The 18,769-nt window shown below is 42.2% G+C and overlaps 1 protein-coding gene across 1 annotated transcript in view; it reads left to right on the forward strand.

Moving 5' to 3' along the window:
- Nucleotides 1–18,769, forward strand: part of FBXW8 (F-box and WD repeat domain containing 8) — a 109,557-nt gene that overhangs the window by 40,960 nt on the left and 49,828 nt on the right. The window contains exon 5 of the mRNA XM_033097580.1: nucleotides 6,908–7,068. Within this exon, the coding sequence (XP_032953471.1) occupies nucleotides 6,908–7,068 (161 nt within the window). The remainder of the gene's footprint in view (nucleotides 1–6,907; nucleotides 7,069–18,769) is intronic.

Genomic DNA, 18,769 nt, shown 5'->3' on the forward strand with positions numbered 1-18,769 from the left:
ATGTTTCTTGTGACCGTGGGTAAGTCACTTAACCTTACTTCCAGCGTTCTTAATCAAAACGTTCCCCCCGGGTTATTATGAAAAGCCTTGAGAAAATTGTTTTTAGCAGAGAAGCTCTGGCAGCTGGAAGCGCAGTGGAACCAAGGCCCTACCTCTCCCAGCCCTGCTGGACCTTCGTACAAGAGGAAAGGGGAAAGGTTGTTCTTAGCTGCCATTTCTTCCTTCTTTATCTTCAGGTCTTTTAGTCCAAATAAGTAGTCTGTTTATTGGAAACTTACTAGTTAATGAAAGCTCTTTGGTGGTAAATCATTTTAAATTGACAATTGCTCTGGCGTGCCGAGCTTAAGAGCGGCTCTATTCCCATTCTTTCAACAAAATATCAGCTGTGGTCTCTGACCTATTTGTTTGGAGGTAAACTCAGCCTTGCCAAGCGTACAAAAAAGATCGAGAAAGCATACAGTTTCACTCGCCCGTGCCATGGGCTGGGACAGCCTTACTCATTTGGGAAAGGCTTCATTCTTCTTCCGTTTTTCTTTAGTGTTCTTACCTCATCTAACATATTAGTTGCAGTTGTACTTTGCACAGACACTAATTAGAGAGCCATCAACATTGGAGTCTAAAGGCTCACTGACAATGCAACTGTCATAGTGGTGTCTTAATTGGTTGAGTGTAATTGTCATTAGGCAGCGATAAAGACATCTGGAGCTCTGGAGAAAAATCAGCCTTTTTTCCTACCTCCCTTTGATATCTGTTCTTGCTTCTCCTGGCCAATGTTGTTAAGCGCTTTTAGATCGCTTTTAGGGTTTGGTGCGGGTCCCTCTGCCCCAACCAGTGTTTCACCCTCGTGAATATGTTTGTTTCTTTAGCACGAGTTCATTAACACTGAGTGATCTTCATTGCTGTGGTTGCTTTCACTTGTGTTAGATTTTAGAGCCCACTGCTGAGGCATCACACGGTACCTGCTAAAATAGGATATTTCTTCTTCGTTTCCATCATAAAGGAGACATGGAGTCTTTTATATTTTGCGTCCTGAGTCATTTTGAAGCAAAACATTTGTGCTGTTCTCATGCTCTTTGGCCATGAAAAATGGAGTTCATTTAAATGAATATTTATGGAAAATTTCATGTTTACTGAAATAATTTAGCTTAAATAATTAACCTGTGTTGTATAGAGATATACATAGAGATGTATTTCAATCAGTTTGGAAATACATGCAGGAAGTCTAATGCGTATCGATGTGTGCATTCTGGGTGTCTCACTGATCGTTAGCTCTGGAAGGTGGGCAGTGGAAATAAAAGGAGGTGTGTCATGTGGGGTCTCTGGTCCCACTCTCCGCACAAGAATGCAGGATATGCTAGGGCCAAAAAGGAACACCCACGGAGCCATAGATAGGGGAGTCATATCCACTGTATTCTCGCTGGCGGCTGGGTTGGAGACACACGGAAGCAGGAGCCGCAATCTGCCGTCCGCTTCTCTGCCAACCAACCAACCAAACAACCAACCCCTTTGCCAGTGTAGCCACGGCAGTTATATTAGTGGCTAATGGCTAACTGGTTATAGCTGATGGCCATCTACTACCCGAGCCAGCACCTTTCCACGTGAGGCCGAGAGCCTGGAAACTGCACTCCTGGCTCTGTCCCCACACTCCACCCCTACAGGGTCTTGCCTCACAATCTACGTGACAAGTGTCTTCCACGTGGGGCCCTATGCCAGGAACCCAGCTCACAAGAAAAAGTTTCAGTCCAGTTCAAGTAATGTCCCAGGAGGTGTCCCTTGACGTCCACCTACTTTGTGGGCACAGCCAGGGTACCGCCAGTCTTTCTGGGCATAGCCAAACTTCCTGGGCACAGCCAGGGTTTCTCAGGGTATCGCCAGTCTTTCTGGGCATAGCCAGACCTCCTGGGCTCAGACAGGGTTCTCAGGGTACCATGCTGGAACAATAGTGGCTCACAGCCAAGGTGCTTACATATTCTCGACGGCGACTGGTTGAGATACAGGAAGCAAACATCTGCCTGCACCCCAACAAGGGGTCTTCCTGCACCACAGTCTTGCTGGCGGCCGGGCGAGACACAGGAAGTAAACATCCGCCAGGTCCACTACATGGTGGTACATTCCCAAGCACATAGTTAAGCGGTCCCTCAAATCAGGGATGGAAGGCAATTTCCCATAGTCCACAGTCATTCGCCAGGCCTGTGCGTTGGCCTCACAATCTGTGCCCTCTCCGCAGGGCGAGGGCTCCAAGTCCTCCCCAACCTGGGGGTGAGGGACAACCTTGACCTCACCTGCATTTTCCACCGAGGACTCAGCAAGCGTTTCCTTCTGGGACCAGAAGTCCCGCATCTGGGCTACTTCAGCAAGCACGTCCCAGCCCACATGGCCGCAACCATCTTCGCTTTCTCCGGCCTGTGCTGATTGGAGAACCGTCCACGTCTTCCCACCCTTCCTTGGGGGTCCAACTCCTGAAAACAGTGGCCACCGGGTACCACACACGGTGTGGGGGCCACGTGTCCTCCTGCCCAAGTCAGACACCATCCCTACCTGGCTGGAATCCTGCTCGCCATGCCAGGTGTCTGAGTGGGTGGTGGCCTCAGTACAAGAGGTCCACAACTCTAGGAGCCCACAGCAGCAGCAGACCACCAAAAGGAAGGCGACACCTTCTATGGCCAAGAGGGTGGTGTGCCATCCGAAGGCTCGAGTCTCCCAGGCAGACCGCACCTCCCGTCCAGACGTAGCTCCTCATGGGCCTCCCGAAGCTGAGCTCTCACGCGTGTAAACTGCTCCATTACCCCTGGGGATTCTGGCCGGCGCCGTACCCTGCTCGCTGTGTCATGTGTAATGCAGGGTCTCTGGTCCCGCTCCCCGCATAAGAACGCAGGATATGGTGAGGCCAAAAAGGAGCACCAATGGAGCCATAGGTAAGGGAGTCATACCACTGTAGTCTCGCTGGCAGCTGAGTTGGAGACACAGGAAGCAGGAGCCACAATCTGCCATCCACTTCTCTGCCAACCAACCGACCAACCAACCCCCTTGCCAGTGTAGCCACGGCAGTTATATTAGTGGCTAATGGCTAACCTGTAACAGCTGATGGCCAACAAGTCACAGCTGATGGCCATCTACTACCCGAGCCAGCACCTTTCCACGTGAGGCCGAGAGCCTGGAATCTGCTCTCTGGGACTCTGTCCTCACAAGGTAGCACTCACACGAGTTGGGTTGTTGCTTGTGGATACGCCCTTTCAGTCACCATTTATTTATTTTTAGCTGTGTGTAAGGCTCTGTGATGGAGGCTATGGCACTGAGATGCCGTCTTTTCCAGCACTTTACAGTCTGGTTGAGGAGACATGGAATGTGGCATGAATACCATTACTTCAGGTACAGCGCACGGTAGAGTCAGAGAAGGCTTCCTGGAAGAGGAGAGCCTTTGCCTTGTGAAGTTGGTATGTTGGGCTAGGTTGGAAGTTCTCAACCTTGTGTCTCATTGGAAACACTGATGCCTCGTTTCACCCCCAGAGAGTCAGATTTGATTGATCTGGGGTGTGCTTGGGTATCGGGAACTTTAAAAGCATCCCATGTAATTCTATAATGTGCAGTCAAGGTTGAGACCCACTGCGTTGGGTCGTGAGGAGGAAACGCCCTCCAAAAAGGTGGGTGACATGAACTGAGGTTCAGAGGTGTGGGGACGGAGTCCCAGAGAGCAGTTTCCAGGCTCTCGACCTCACGTGGAAAGGTGCTGGCTCGGGTAGTGATGGCCATCAGCTGTAACCAGTTAGCCATTAGCCACTGATATAACTGCCGTGGCTGAGCTAGCAAGTGCGGATTGCAGTTAGCAAGTGGGGTTGGTTGGCAGAGAAGTGGACGGCAGGCTGCGGATCGTGTGGCTCCTGCTTCCTGTGCCTCCAACCCAGCCGCCAGCGAGAGTATAGTGGTATGCCTCCCCTACCTATGGCTCCGTGGGTGTTCCCTTTTGGCCTCACCATGTCCTGCGGTCTTGTGCAGTGAGCAGGACCAGAGACCCTGCATTACAAGAGGCAAGAGTGTTTGGAAGCCAGTGAATAAGCAGGCTTATCTGGAGGCTGGTTCCTGCTATGGAAGAGCAGGAAATGAGGAGTGGAAGCTACTTTGTGGAGGGTTCTCAGTGCTGGGCTAGTAATTAAAACTTCAGTCAATAAGGTGTTGAGGCCTGAGTACATACGGAGGGCTTCCTCGATGTCAAGTGCTAGTCCAGTGTGACTGTTCCAGTCGTTGGATCCACGAGCAAGACCCACCGCCTGACCTTAGAAGCATGTAGGTTCGTGGGGGAGATGAGCAGTCAGATGATCACGTCACAATTGCCACGAGAGTCAGTCCAGGCTGCTGTCATGGTGTAGATGCTAGGGCACGTGGTCTAGTGTGGAGCGTAAGGGAGAAAGGGAGAGGGATTCGTGGAGTCAGTCGTTTTGAGGTCTTGGCTTGTGCAGCGTTGAATGAAGTGAGAGGCTCAGACGTAGGAAGGCTGTCATGGCGCAGGTGTGAGGTGTTGAGAGATTTGGACTAGGGTGGCATTCCTGGAAATGAGAACGGAAAGGGGGCGGCAACTCGAACATGCATAGCAGTGTGGGTGGTGGGAAAAAATAGAATCACTCACAAAAATAAGGAATTGGGCAGTCGGCTAGTGTAGTGATGAGCTGAAACTTTTTGAGGAGAGGATGCATTTCATTTTAGATGTGTGGCGTTGCCACGTGAGTGGGGCAACTTCATGGAAGAAAAGGCTCGTCAGAAGCCTTTTCGATTTTAATAGAATGTTCTTCTCTGTGCCATCTCTGCCCACCTCTCTCCTCTTCCCTCAAGTGATGAGAGAGATCAACAAGTTGCATTTCATCATTCAATATTGTGTGTTCAGCAGTTTTTCAAGTTTTGGTTTGGTTGTTGTTGCTTTACCTCGGATCTCTTTGTGTAAAAAGGGCTTGGGGTGGGGCTGGAGCTCAGGCCACTAAAATTCTCTCCTCTGTACCCTCCTACTCTCCACTGCAGCCCCTCGGGGGCGCCACAGCGGACCATGTGAAGACTACTGGCATGGTCTGATACACAGGCCGTGAGAAACAGGCTGACCGAGACTGATGGTTTGTGCACCGTCTTCCTGGTTTGTGCAGGTCTTTCTCTCCAAGTTCTACAGTTCTCTGATCTACTAAATTCCCTTTCTTTGCCTTTCTTTCCCTTACCTTCTCTGTATTTCTGAAAGACGTTGCCATCCTTCTCACCTTTCTTTTCTGAATTGGCTACTTTCTTTCACATAGAATTTATCCTTAAGAATCTAATTACACCCAGTCTAGAAATTCGAACATGTTCTTTCTGTTCAGTGTCTCTAGGCAAGTGGCCTTACTCCAGGAACGCCTGAGTCATTTTCAGGGTGTCAAGGTGAGGCCAGTAGTTTTGGGACAGTGGGGTGTGCGTGCTTGTATAGGGTTCCTCGTTAAGAAGGGTGATCTGGAACGCTCCCAGGACAGCCTGGGAGCCAGCAGCCGTGCTTTGGCTGTGGTGCCATCAATATCCGCCCTTGCTTATGTGTCGCCAGGCTTAATGACACTCGTGGAGTGTGCGTTTTTATTTACTGGAGGATCAGCGGTCAGAGGCCCACCGGTCCAGTTTCCTAAAGCACGTGTCTCCTATTTGGCTCTTTACACGCACACCCTCCGGGCACTGTCTGTGGGGAGAGAACTGAATTCTCCAACCTAGAGAATTTGTGTCACAGCGTGACCTTTGAATTATAGTGTTGTGTTCACGTCAATTAATATTTTGAGGGAAGTGCTATTACATTTAGTAAATGATGTATACCTGAATCACAGTACTCTTGGTTTCTTTATTAAGAAATCTCGCATGAGAAATTGATTTGTAAGTACTTCATCGATAAATCATGTCATACTTTTCCGTGATTTAATCTCAGAGGTTACCTTGTTTGACTCTACACTTTTAACGTGGGATTAAAGAAACCTCTTCCTGAGGCTTGGGCCTCAGGCAGACTGTTAACCCCCTTAAATTACCTATCTTTGTGTTTGTGTGGGTACACCAGGAGACTCTTAAAACATTTCTCACACGCCTCCCCACAGTCGCGTGACGTGTTGAATCGAACCCTCTGCAGCAGATGTAAGGAACTTGGCATCAGAGCGTCCGTGGCCGCAGTACACCGTCTCCTGATCTGGCCGGTCCGTTATCCAACGGGCTCGTGTCCGAGCTGGGTCTGGCCCGGCCTTGGCTTTGATGGAGAGAGGCATTTGTTGGAGTAACAGTGGAGTAATAGGAGAGAGTGAGGGCTCCTGTTTTCTAAGTGGGCAAAACCGGGAGAGGCGTGCATTTCGGCAAGAGCTTTTCACGAGAAGGCAGCATTGTCTGGCTGCGAAAGGCAAGATTTAATTGTTTCAGCAAATCAATTAGTCTTTAGGGACTTTAATCAGTCAAATCTGATGCATGGATGAGGTATTAGAAAGCTTGTGCCTGTAAGACCATTAGTCCTTAGTAGTTCTCTCCCTCTCTCTTGCTCTCTCTCTGCCTGTCTTTCGTGTGTGTATTTATGTAAATACTGTGGCGTTTACAAATTTCTGCTAATGCTCTCTTTACCAGGAGAACTTAAGGTAGCAGATTAGTCATAATAGTGTAAAAGGAAAAAAGCTCTCGATACCCAATTTTTTTATTAGTATAGTATTCTCTTTCGAAATTGTCACCATTGTGCTGTGAGCACATGAAACGTGTTCCCAGGCTTTCTGTTATCTAGTGGACATTTTCTTCTGTCGGACTTACTCATCTAAAGAGAGTGGCAGCAGTTGTTCCCCGCAGACCCAGTCTTACTCCTCTGCCGTTCTAAGCCTGTCCCCCCTTTCTCCACTGTGGCCCTGCTCTTCAATGTGTGCTTGGAACCAAGTGTGTCCTTCTTTTCCAGATACACATCGGGGGACGTGAGGGTGTGGGACACCCGCACCTGGGACTACATCGCCCCCTTCCTGGACTCCGAGTACGATGAGGACGACGAGCCTGGAATGCAGCCATACGTCTCCTTTGTGAGGATAAACAGCTCGCTGGCGGTAGCGGCTTATGAGGATGGTAAGTAACCACAGCCCTCTTCCCTATTAAGGAAAAAAAAAAGCTCTACAAAAATTAAGCAGCTGTGGCCGGCTCCCCACTGTAATCCGTCCATACATACACGTGGGCACACACACATGTTCACACACATGCACTCGTTCTTGCCTTTATGTGAAGAAGTTGGCCAATAACCCTCAATGCATTAGCAGGCATTGGAGCACAGCACCCATTAAAACTGGGGTTTAATTCCTACTGGAACGGTCGGGTTGGGTTTGGTGCCAGACACGAGGCTGGCCAAGCCATCTTAAGCAAATAACTTGTTTGGTGTAAAATATTAAATATAGTTGGCCTACTTTTCCTTCAGTCTCTGCTCAGTCCAAAGAGAACAGTGCAAAGGGGGTAGACATAGGTAATCTATCGACAGATATGGAAGTAGAAAAATAAAAGTCCGTGCTTCCCTTTTCCTGGCACTTACATGCCATATAAGATAATTTATGGGAATATTTTGTTTCTCTGGGACTGGTAGAATTCCTTTTGTGCATGAACAACTGTGCAGTTACAGAACTAGGTAAGAATGGTCTAAAACAGAAACACTTGACAGTGTGTAGCTAACAGTTTTCATGGCCATGGATATCCTATACTCCTACCTCTTGTGCTGCGGACTTCCATGATGGTAGAAGTTTGAATTTCCAAAAGCTTTGTTGCCCCCCTCCCTGAAAGGTGGACCACAGAATATTTCAGGATGCTGGTGGCACAGTTGCAGAATCTTCTTATCAGTGTGACATTATTGTTGGCTCAGTAGACAGAATTGCAGTAAAGTAGGTAACCGGGGATCTTATGTCCATGTGCCATTTAAAAAATAAAAATTAGGGCTGAAATTTTGAAAATATTTTCATTTTATTATTTTAACAACATGAATTCTGTTCTTTTGGTTTGATCTTAGTAGATACCATTGATGGATTTTTTTTCTTTTAGCATCTAGAAACTCAGCTTTTTTTTAGGGGGGTGGTATTTTGATATTTTATATCTGTTTATTGAAATCCTGGACAGATAACATACGAGCAGCTTGAGTGTATTTGCTACTTTTCCAAATAATCAATGAGATTTTTTTTAAACAACTACGCACAGGTTGCAGTACTTTTCAGTTAGAATCGTACAGTTTTAGAATTACCTAATAGCCTCCCCGCCACAGACATGTGTGCACACACATACAGTTTTCTTCAAACCTGAGGGGGAAACTGAGGTCCAAAGCGACCAGCTAAGAGATTTGCTTGAGGCTGAGTCATTAGTCTGTAGTGAGTCCAGAGCTAAGGTTGTGTCTCCTGGGCCATGTGTGGTTGGAGTTCTGATTATGTAATACTAAACACAGAGACACTTCTAGAAATGTGCACCTGATTTATTTGCACCCCAGGTCTCATATCTTGTGAGCTTGAAAATATAGCTTGAGGTGATGTGCAAGTGTGCTGCTGGTTTTATACTGTTGGTCAGAATTGTCTTTGTCACCCTCATCCCTATTGTGGCACAAAAACATTAGGAAACCATGTAGCTATGATAGAGAAACCGCTTTCTTCTGTAAATACTTGGCAAATAATTTCCAAAATATATTTTAAATACTTGGTTTTAAAACACTTTTCATAGATAAAATACAAACAGAGCAAAAATGTAGGAAATGGAAAAGAAAACATCTCCAAAAAAAAGTTGAAGCGTTCCTCCCTGTTACCCTACCTCTAGCTCACACGCACATGTTTTACACTTACGTCCTACTCTAGATACTTTTCTGCACCTTGCTTTTTTCACCGAATGACACATCTTGATGTCTCTGTATTAGCACTTACAGGTCAACGTTGTTCTTTTTCAGCCTGTGTAATATTGCATTATGTGGCTGTACTATCATTTATCTATCAGAGTCCTTAGTGACTAGGGCCCTCTGAATTGTTTATTTTTGTTATTAAAACCAGTTCTGCAAGCAGTATCTCTGAGCAGATATCATGATAGACTTGTGCACATATAGCCATGGGATAAATTACTGGGTCGCAGACTACAGACACTTCAGGTTTTCATAAAGATTGCCAAATTGCCCTCCGAGAAGGTTCTACCAGTTCACAGTCCCACCAAAAGTATATAAGAATGACTGCTTCCTCGTACCTGTCTGATAGGTGGGAATGGCCTGTGACTGTTGTTTCGGTTTGCCTTTTTCTATAAGGATACATAAGCATCTTTTTATTGTGTTATTATTTGTTTGTATTTCTTTCTCTGTAAATTATGTGTTCCAGTGTTTCCCCATTTTTTCTTTGGGTTGTTATCTTTTCTGGTTGAATAGAAAGAACTAAAGAAATAACCCTTCTCATATCTATTTTAAATATTTATTTTCAATTTGTCATTTATTCTTCAATGGACTTTTGTTTATGGTTTATTCTTCTAGATGGTAGTTTGTGTGTGTGTGTGTGTGTGTGTGATTTTAATTTTTTAATCCATAAATGAGCAGGTTTTATTTGTAATTTAATATTTTTGGCTAATACATTTTTAGGGCCATAAGATCAAACTAATGTAAACAGTTATGTGTTGAGAAATCTTGCTTCTATTCATTTCTGCCTAGTCCCATTCTAAAGCAATCATATATTTTAGTTTCTTGTCAATCCTTCCAGTATTTCTGCATTGCAAATACAAGTAAATATGAATATCTATTCTTCTCCCCCTCCTCTTCTTACCAAAAGATGACATATTACCTTATACTATTCCACACCTTGGCTTTTTTCACTTAGTGACATATCTTTTTCTGGAATAATCTGATACATAACATTGTGTATGGCTAAGATGTACAGCTTGTCACTTTGATACATTTATATGTTGTCATGTGATTGTTATTATAGTGACATTTATTATATTACATAATTATAATACAATATGATTATCCATATTCATTATCCTGTGCATTAGAAACCTATGGCTTATTTTCTTCTCATTTGAATCTTTAAACATCATCAATCTTATCCCCTGGTAACCACCATTTTATTCTGCTTTTTCAGTTTTTTTACAGGTTTGATTTCTTTAGATGCCACATACAAATGATGTCATACAGTACTTGTCTTTCTCTTTCTGACTTAATCTCACTTAGCTTAATATGCTCGAGGGTCAGCCATATTGTTGCAAATGGCAAGATACCTTCCTTTCTTATGGCTGCATAATATGCCATTGTGTTGTATAGGTACCACACCTTTTTTATTCATTCATTCGTTGGTAGACATTTGGGTTGTTTCCACATCTTGGCTGTTGTGAATAATGCTGCAGGAAACATGGGAGAGCATACGAATATATCTCGTTAATGCCACGTCTTGAATGGTTGTCCATGCCAGTGTATAAAGAATGTACTTCTTTTCATACCTGCATAGTATTCCGTTGTACAGGTACTGTGGTTTATTTACACAGTCCCTTACTGAAGAACAGATGTGTTGTTTCTGATCTTTTGTTGTTACAGCAGTATAGTGGAAAACCTTGTACATACGACTTCTCATGTAAGTGCGGGAGGATAGTTTCCTATAAAAATGCAAATGGGGTTATATTATTTTACACTCTTATCAGCAAGGTATGAAGGTGTGCTCATGTCCTCACAGTTTTATCAGCAAAGAATGCTTCAAATTTTTAGTATTTGTCACTTTGACAGATAAGAAATTATATCCAAATGTAGTTTCAGTTTGCATCTCTCTTAATGTGAGAGAGGCTGAATTTTTTTCACATGTTTACCTGCTACTTGTAATTCTTTTTCTTCTATTTTTTATATTTAAATCTTGACCAATATGGAGTCCAGGCTGTATTAGATAATGACTCCAAGTATGTCTTTTTTCCAGCATCTCTTATTAGAAAACCCATTTCTACCTCACTGGTTTGAGGTGCCGCCTTTACAAGTTTTTAGATATGAGTTCTTTTGTTTCTGGGTCTTTTGTTCTGTTCTGGTTGGTCTGTCTCATTGTTTACATTGATATGCTGTCTGTCAGTCTTGTCCTTTTGGGTTTCCCGTCATGCTCTGGGGGATTGTTCCCTATTCTAGGTAAAATTAACAGTACTTCCATGGCTGCATCATTTACGATGAAATCTTTGATTTGTTCCAAATTCCTTTTGGTGTTAGGATTATTTCCTTGGTAACAGCTCTTGTGTTTCCGTGCCTCTCTGTCACTCTGAGCTTGTTCTACCAGTCTGATCAGTGTTGTTACTATTTCTGAGGTAAACAACAACTTCTTGCTTTCCCCCAGACCTCAGGAGGCATTGTCTTCAGTCTCACTTCGGTTTAACAGACTGACACTGCGATATTTATACCAACGGTATTTATTCATGAGTAGCTACTTCTGGGCAAAGACAGAATGAAATCATCAAACGTACATTTTTTTTTTTTACCTTGCTCCTTTCCAGGAGCAGCGAAGTCGCACTTCTTTGGCCCAACATGGCAAAAAGGAAACTTACCTTGTGGGGTCTGCTTTATAAAATGTGTAACTGTGCCCCACAGAAGAGAAGACTAAGATAATAAAATGAGTTAATGAACTTCAGCTCCCGGCTTGTGCCAAAGGGAAGCTCTGTAGCCATTGAGACACCCCTCCCGGTGCGGATTCTCCGCGGCACCGTCAGGAGGGGAGCCGGTCACCGCGTTGGGAGAAAGGGACTCGTCCCTTCCTCCTTTTTCGCCTCCTTCCCCTCCGGGAACGCCGTCCTCCCACCTGGGGTGTTGAGATTTGGCAAGGTGCTCCACAGTTGTGAGTTTTTGAATTCCAACCCACTGGCCTCATATTTCTTCTGCCTTGTTTCCGATTGTCAGCACTGGCCGTCCTCCAGTTTGATTTTACCACTAATTGTGTTGCACGTTACCACACCGAAATGAATCAAATCAAAATGCTTTTCCTGGAGCATTAGATAAAGCAGGCGAAGGTTCTGAGTAATGAGCAGATGCTGCTAATGGAGGGGCAGTGCAGACCTTGCCAGGGCTCCATCTGCTCCGTGCCTGCCTGCCTCTGGCCTGGAGCCACGGCGTCAGGGCACGGCAGTGTGCTGGAAACCCTCTGCCTGCTCGCAGCTTGCCTGGAAAATGCGCTCGTTAGAGAGAAAGGAGATGGCACACTTCTTAGGGGCAAAGAAGTTCTTACGTGTTCCCCTACGTGGGGAGAGGAGAGACAAGACCCAGTGCATGTAGCTTGTGGAAACCTAGATGGGACAGCCAACGGTCGTCTCTCTGTGTTGCCGTCCAGCGAGGCAAAGTGGCTCATCCACTTCTGCAGCACGCCCATTACAATTGTCTGGACACACACATGCTCCATTGTCCGGGACTCAGGACTGCCTGCCCTGGGCTGAAGTGACTGATTTCTCATTTACTGACTTGCTAACAACGGATGCAAGTGGGTCTCTCCAAGCTTCCTTTCAGCAGTGAAGTGGAGGCCCATGTTTTAGTGAGACGACTGTGGAGACTTAGGTGCTTCTAAAGTTTTATGTATGATTTTCTGTTTAATAAAAAATCAGTTCTTTGATAGATGTGCTTATGTTTCTTGTTTGTATGTGGATGGTGACATTTGAATGTAATGACCTAACCTTTAAATGCAACATTCAATCTCTTCCTCCTCCCCTGATCAAAATTAAAGTTTTAGAAGTGAATTATTAACCCACTGAAGTATTTTTTGGGAGATGGCTAGGACAACTGGCTGTGGATTATGGAGCATTTTGGTTTTTTAAGGTCTTTCTTTTCTGGTCATTTTTGTCTTAGACGTTTCAGTAACCAGTTATTGCCTGAAACATTTGCCTACGGTGCTTAGTTTTAGGAGTCGTATTCAGACTCTCAGCAGACAAAACAAATGGAACAACTTCATGACAAAAACCAAAACAATACCCGGGCTAGTCCTTTTAAAAGCTAGGATACATTAATAAATTTAAACAATTTCTTAACAGTAGGAATGCTTACATTTTCAAGATAATTCAGAGCGGAATTAAAAATGGAAATGCAGAGTTCCGAACTGAGGTCCTTCTTTCTGTGTTGAGGAAGTATTTCTTAGGGTGTGGAACTTTAAAGTTGACTGCTGTGGTCTAAGATGTTGCATTTTGTTTCATAGACAAGCCATAGACACTGTTTATGTGTTGGACGAGGTTGCTGAATAAAAGTGCTCTTTTAAAAAGATTTTTCTATTTTCAGTGAGAAGAGATTGAAATTATAGTTTACACTTGTTTATGGATGCTTTGGACTGAATATGCACTGTAACTAAATAATAGGATAGTGTTCCTCAAAGGGGAGTCCAGAGGTACAATCTTGGGTGGGAGTTGTGAGATCTTTAGGAGAATTTTTTAAATAGGTGTATTTTTATGGTAATCTAAAAAAAAAAAAAAAAAAAAGAAAGAAAGAAAGAAAGAAATCTGGATCTTTTGACTTTGTAACTGAGCCCTGCCCGTGGGGTCTTAGTGTTTGAATTTGCATTTTGTAGTCACAGGCTGTTGGCACCAAGTTATCACCTACATGCCTTGGTAATGCTTTGTTTTTCACACTGAGGGGTGCATAGATGGATTCTAGAAGTCGGCAAGCTCTCACATTTAAAAAGCACTGGAGGGAGAAGTTCTCATGCTATCGGGCGCACACTAGCGGGTGGTCAATTTCTGGATAACTGCGAAGTTACTGGTGAAAATAATTTGAAATAATTTTTCTCATGCAGAAAAAAAGTGGCACATTGAATTTAGAATACAAGATTTGATGTTAATCCTTTGGCTTACTGAAAACTGATTTTTAATAAGACACAGTATGATGCATAAATTCAAAGTAGCTGTCCTGTCTTATTACAGTTGAGCTTAAAAATGGAAAGGAGCAGTAAACAGTACAGCTTTGGGGAGACGGGTGAGACTTGAGAGATAAATTATCCAAGTGCTTAAATGTACCCAATGAAAACCGAGGATGAATTATTTTTTGGAAGGAAATAAACTGAATTTCAAATCAGAGGATTTAATTTCCTTTTCAGTACTTGCAATTTTGGTTGTAGCGTATATTCCATTCTAAACCCTAGGGCTCAATTAAAGCAGGAATAAATATAATGGTGGAATGTATTCTTGTTTGAAAGCAAAATGTGCCTGCCTTTTCAGTCAAAAAGCCATTAGGCGGGCCCCGTGGAGTAGAAAGGCAGCCCAGCGAGGCCAGGGACAGGTGGAGCAGGTAGTCCGAGTGGAGCATGGCCCGCCAGGTTTGGGAGGCTGGCAACACACAGGGAGATTGAGCAGGCACATGTATTGAGGATAATGGGAGCCAGTTTCCTTATTATTAGAGGGGGAAGGTACAGGTATGGAAAGGGGATCGTCAGAATGAACCCCTTGGGGCCAGATCGGAATAGGAGGTGTCAGTCTGGAATTCATGATTTTCACTATAGATAAATAGATACGTAAATAGAGATGTTTATATGCATATATTTCATATACCATGTTTCCCCGAAAATAAGACCTAGCCGGATAATCAGCTCTAATGTATCTTTTGGAGCAAAAATTAATGTAAGACCCGGTCTTATTTTACTATAAGATCGGGTATATAATATAAAATAGTATATAATATAAAAATACTGTGTCTTATATAATATAATACCAGGTCTTACATTAATTTTTGCTCCAAAAGACACATTAGAGCTGATTGTCTGGCTAGGTGTTATTTTCGGGGAAACATGGTATGTCCTAGCTTTGTTTGCTGAGAAGGTGTAGAAACAGCAACTGCCCAGTAGGAATGAGCACACTTAGTGCTCGGATCTTGAAAATATCACTCTCCAGTAAAAGGAGCCAAGGGCGCCTTGCAGAAATGGCTGACTGCAAGGCTGGTGCAGAGAAAATCTCCAAATATTTGGAAGTTAAACAACATACTTCTAGATAACAAAATAAATTAGGAAATATTTTGAAGTGAATGAAAATGAAAAATCAAAATGGATGGGGTGTAGCTAAAACAGTGCTTAGAGGGAAATTTATAGCATTAAGCGCTTCTATTAGAAAAAAGAAAGTCTCAAATCAACAATACAACATTTTACTTTAAGAAACTAGAAAAAGAAAATTAAAATAAGTGTAAGGGATAAAGTAATAAAGATAGCAGCAGAAATAAAAAAAAATAGAAGAGAGAGAGAACAATACAGGAAAATCAGTGAAACAGAAAAGTGGCCCTTTAAAAAGAGCAATCATATTGACAAACCTTAGCCAGAGAGATCAGGGAAAAAAAAAGAAATTAATTACCAACAATAATGTAAGAGGGGACATCATTACAGATACTACAAATGGTAAAAGGACTATAAGGAAATATTTAGACAATTTTATGCCAATAAATTGAACCAGTTAGATGAAATGGATAAATTGATTTTTTTGGAAAGACACAAACTACCAAAAGTCACTTAAGAAGAAATAGCAAACTTAGATAGCTCTATTTTCATTAAAGAAATTGAATTTGTAATTTAGAAGTTCTACACAAAGAAAGCTGCAAGCCCAGTGGCTTCACTGGTGAATTCTACCAAACATTTAAGGAAGTAATAATACCAATGCTACACATTGCCATAAAATAAACTGTGAGGAACACTTCTCAGCTCAATTTTAGCAGCATTACCCTGATACTGAAACCAGATAAAGAAGACAAAGAATAACTAGTACATGAGAGCAAGTAAACTACAGATCGATATTTCTCATAAATATAGATGTAAAAACCCTCAACAAAATATTGTGTAAAATTGTATCTTGCAATACATTAAAAGGATAATACCTCGTAATCAGCACTCATCCCAGGAATTCAAGGTTAGTTTAACATTTGAAAGTCAATCAACATAATCATATTAACAGACTAAAGAAAAACCATAGTCGTACCTGCTTGATTCAACATCATTTGTTGAAAAGATGATCATGTCTTCATTGAATTACCTTGACACCTTTGTAAAAAAATCAGTGGGTGGGTCTTTTTTCTGGACGTCATTTTGTTCCATTTGATTCATAGATCCGTTCTTACACCAGTATCACACCATTTTGATTACTTTGGTTTTATAGTAAATCTGAAATAAGGTAGGGTAAGTCCTCCAGCTTTATGCTATGTTTTTAAAATTCTTCTTGGCTGTTCTTGGACCTATGCATTTTTGTTTTTATGTTTTTTAAGATTTAAAATTTTAGAATCAGCTTATAAATTTCTACCCCAAAAAACTTGCAGAGATTTTGAATGGGATTGGATTAAATCTCTAGATCAATTAGGGAAGAGATGATGTCTTAACAGCACTCAATCTTCCATGAACATGATAACTCTCTCCATTTATTTGAGCTTTCCTTAATTTTTCTCAGCAACATCTAAAGTTTTCAGCACATAGGTCTTAAACGTATTTTGCTGACTTAATCCTCAACCATCTTGTATTTCTGATGCAATATCAATTTCTAATTGTTGCTAATTTGAAGAGATATAATTGATCTCTGCATATTGATGTCATATTGATCTCATGCTAAAGATACGTATTAGTTTGGTAATGTTTTTTATAGATTGGTTAGGATTTCATAGACAATTTATTCATTGACAGTTTTACTTCTTCCTTTCCTATCTGTATGCTTTTTATTTCTTTTTCTTGTCTTATTGCACCAAGTAGGACCTCCGTACAATGTTGAATAACGTTAGTGAAAATGGACATCCTTGCCTTTTTTCCAATTTCAAAGGGAAAGCATTGTCTTTTACCATTAAGTATATTGTTAGTTGTAGGTTTTTCATAGATGGTCTTAAGCAGATGGAGAAAGTTCCCTTCTATGACGATTAACTAAGAGTTTTTATCAGTAATACAAATTGGTTTTGTCAAACATTTTTTCTTTCATTGAGATGATCATACGAGATCTGACAGTTACATTCACAAACTTGTTGCAATGCTGTTTCTAACCTTTTTTGATATCAGAGGATTATTCATTATGAATTTGTACCAACTGGACAAACAGTTCACCAAGTTTACTATTTGGAAGTGCTGAAAGGGCCGCGTAAAAAAAGATGAAAATGACCTGAACTTTTCACCAACAATTCTTGGCTTTTGCATCACAACAATGCACCAGCTCACACGGCACTGTCTGTGAGGGAGTTTTTAGCCAGTAAACAAATAACTATTGGAATACCCCCCTACTCACCTGATCTGGCCCCCAATGACTTCTTTCTTTATCCGAAGATAAAGGGAATATTGAAAGGAAGACATTTTGATGACATTCAGGACATCAAGGGTAATATGACGACAGCTCTAGTGACCATTCCAGAAAAAGAGTTCCAAAATTTCTTTGAAGGGTGGACTAGGCGCTGCCATCGGTGCATAGCTTCCCAAGGGGAGGACTTGGAAGGTGACCATAGTGATATTCAGCCATGAGGTGTGCAGCACTTTTTCTAGGATGAGTTCGCAAACTTAATTGGCAGACCTCCCCTTCCCCTGTAGATAAGTGGGGGGGACTGTTGTACTCTGAATTGTTTGTTCCTCTTTCCTTTTAATTCTGCTCCCAAACAGAACTTAAAAACCAGGATTTCAAAAAGAAGTTCCTGGATAAGCAGCTCGCTCCATCCCTCTGTTCCAAGGCCGTGAAAGGCTTTCTGCATATTTTTAAGAGCTTGACTTACGGCCTTTGAGGTAAAGACCTGGACTTGCTCATTCTAATCCCTAAGAGTTATAAGAATATATTGTGCTACCCTAGTAATATTAAGCACAGCTAATGCCTAGATTTTGGTTTCTAAATATCATTAATTCTTCAATAAAAGGAACCAGGGCTAAGGCACGACGAGTTTGGACATGTCGTGAGGCCAGAAAGTAAGGATGTTTTTTAAAAAAAATGCAGGAAGGGGCAGTTTTTATTTATAGGAAAAGGAACCAAACTAGAGCTCCCAACAGCCAAATCAGGGACAATTTGAACAACAAAATTTGTTAGCAATGGATTATAACCTATAGAATAAAGTAAATATCCATGAGTCCATACTGATGTAAATGAGGGCAGAGACAGCTCTTCCTTACAGTAACATTTCAATTAATACATGGAGAAAGGATAATGAAAATAGAAAACATTTGGCAAATCCTACAATAATAATTGTTACAGGCAAGAATCATCACTGAAAGCTAAAATTAGTATGATGGGAAATGAGATATTTTCATATTCTCAAATTATCTCTCCACAAGAGAAAAATGGTAACTTGACAGTATAGAAACCTGACGATAACACCATAACCAAGTGATGAAACTTACCATTTTCAGGAATGGTAAGTACATTGACATGTACCTCCCAATGTCGTATACCTCCCAATTTCGGTATACCTCCCAATGTCGTATACCGAAAAGACACATCTGTGCTATTTTTGCCAAAAACGCCTAGCCTGATTTTAAACTCGAATAAACATCAGACGACTCAGAGACCTTCTACAAGATAAATGTTCAGTACTTTTCAAGGGTCAAGGTCATGAAGGGCAAAGAAAACCAAGAATTGTCCCAAATTGGAATAGATGAAAGAGACATGACAGTTAAATGTGATGTAGAATTCTGCATTGGATCCTGGACCAGAAAAAGGATGTTGGTGGGACAATTGGTGAAATTCGAGTGAAGTCTATAGATTAAACATTATATCAACGTTAATTTCCTGGCTTTGATCATACTATGGTTATATACTATGTTAACATTTGGGTAAAGGGTATATTGTAACTCTTTGTATCATTTGTGCAACTTTATTGCAAGTCTGAAATATTTCAAAATAAAAAAAAGTGTTAGGTTAT

Source organism: Rhinolophus ferrumequinum, chromosome 25 (assembly GCF_004115265.2).
Source record: "Rhinolophus ferrumequinum isolate MPI-CBG mRhiFer1 chromosome 25, mRhiFer1_v1.p, whole genome shotgun sequence".
Taxonomy (NCBI): Eukaryota; Metazoa; Chordata; class Mammalia; order Chiroptera; family Rhinolophidae; genus Rhinolophus; species Rhinolophus ferrumequinum.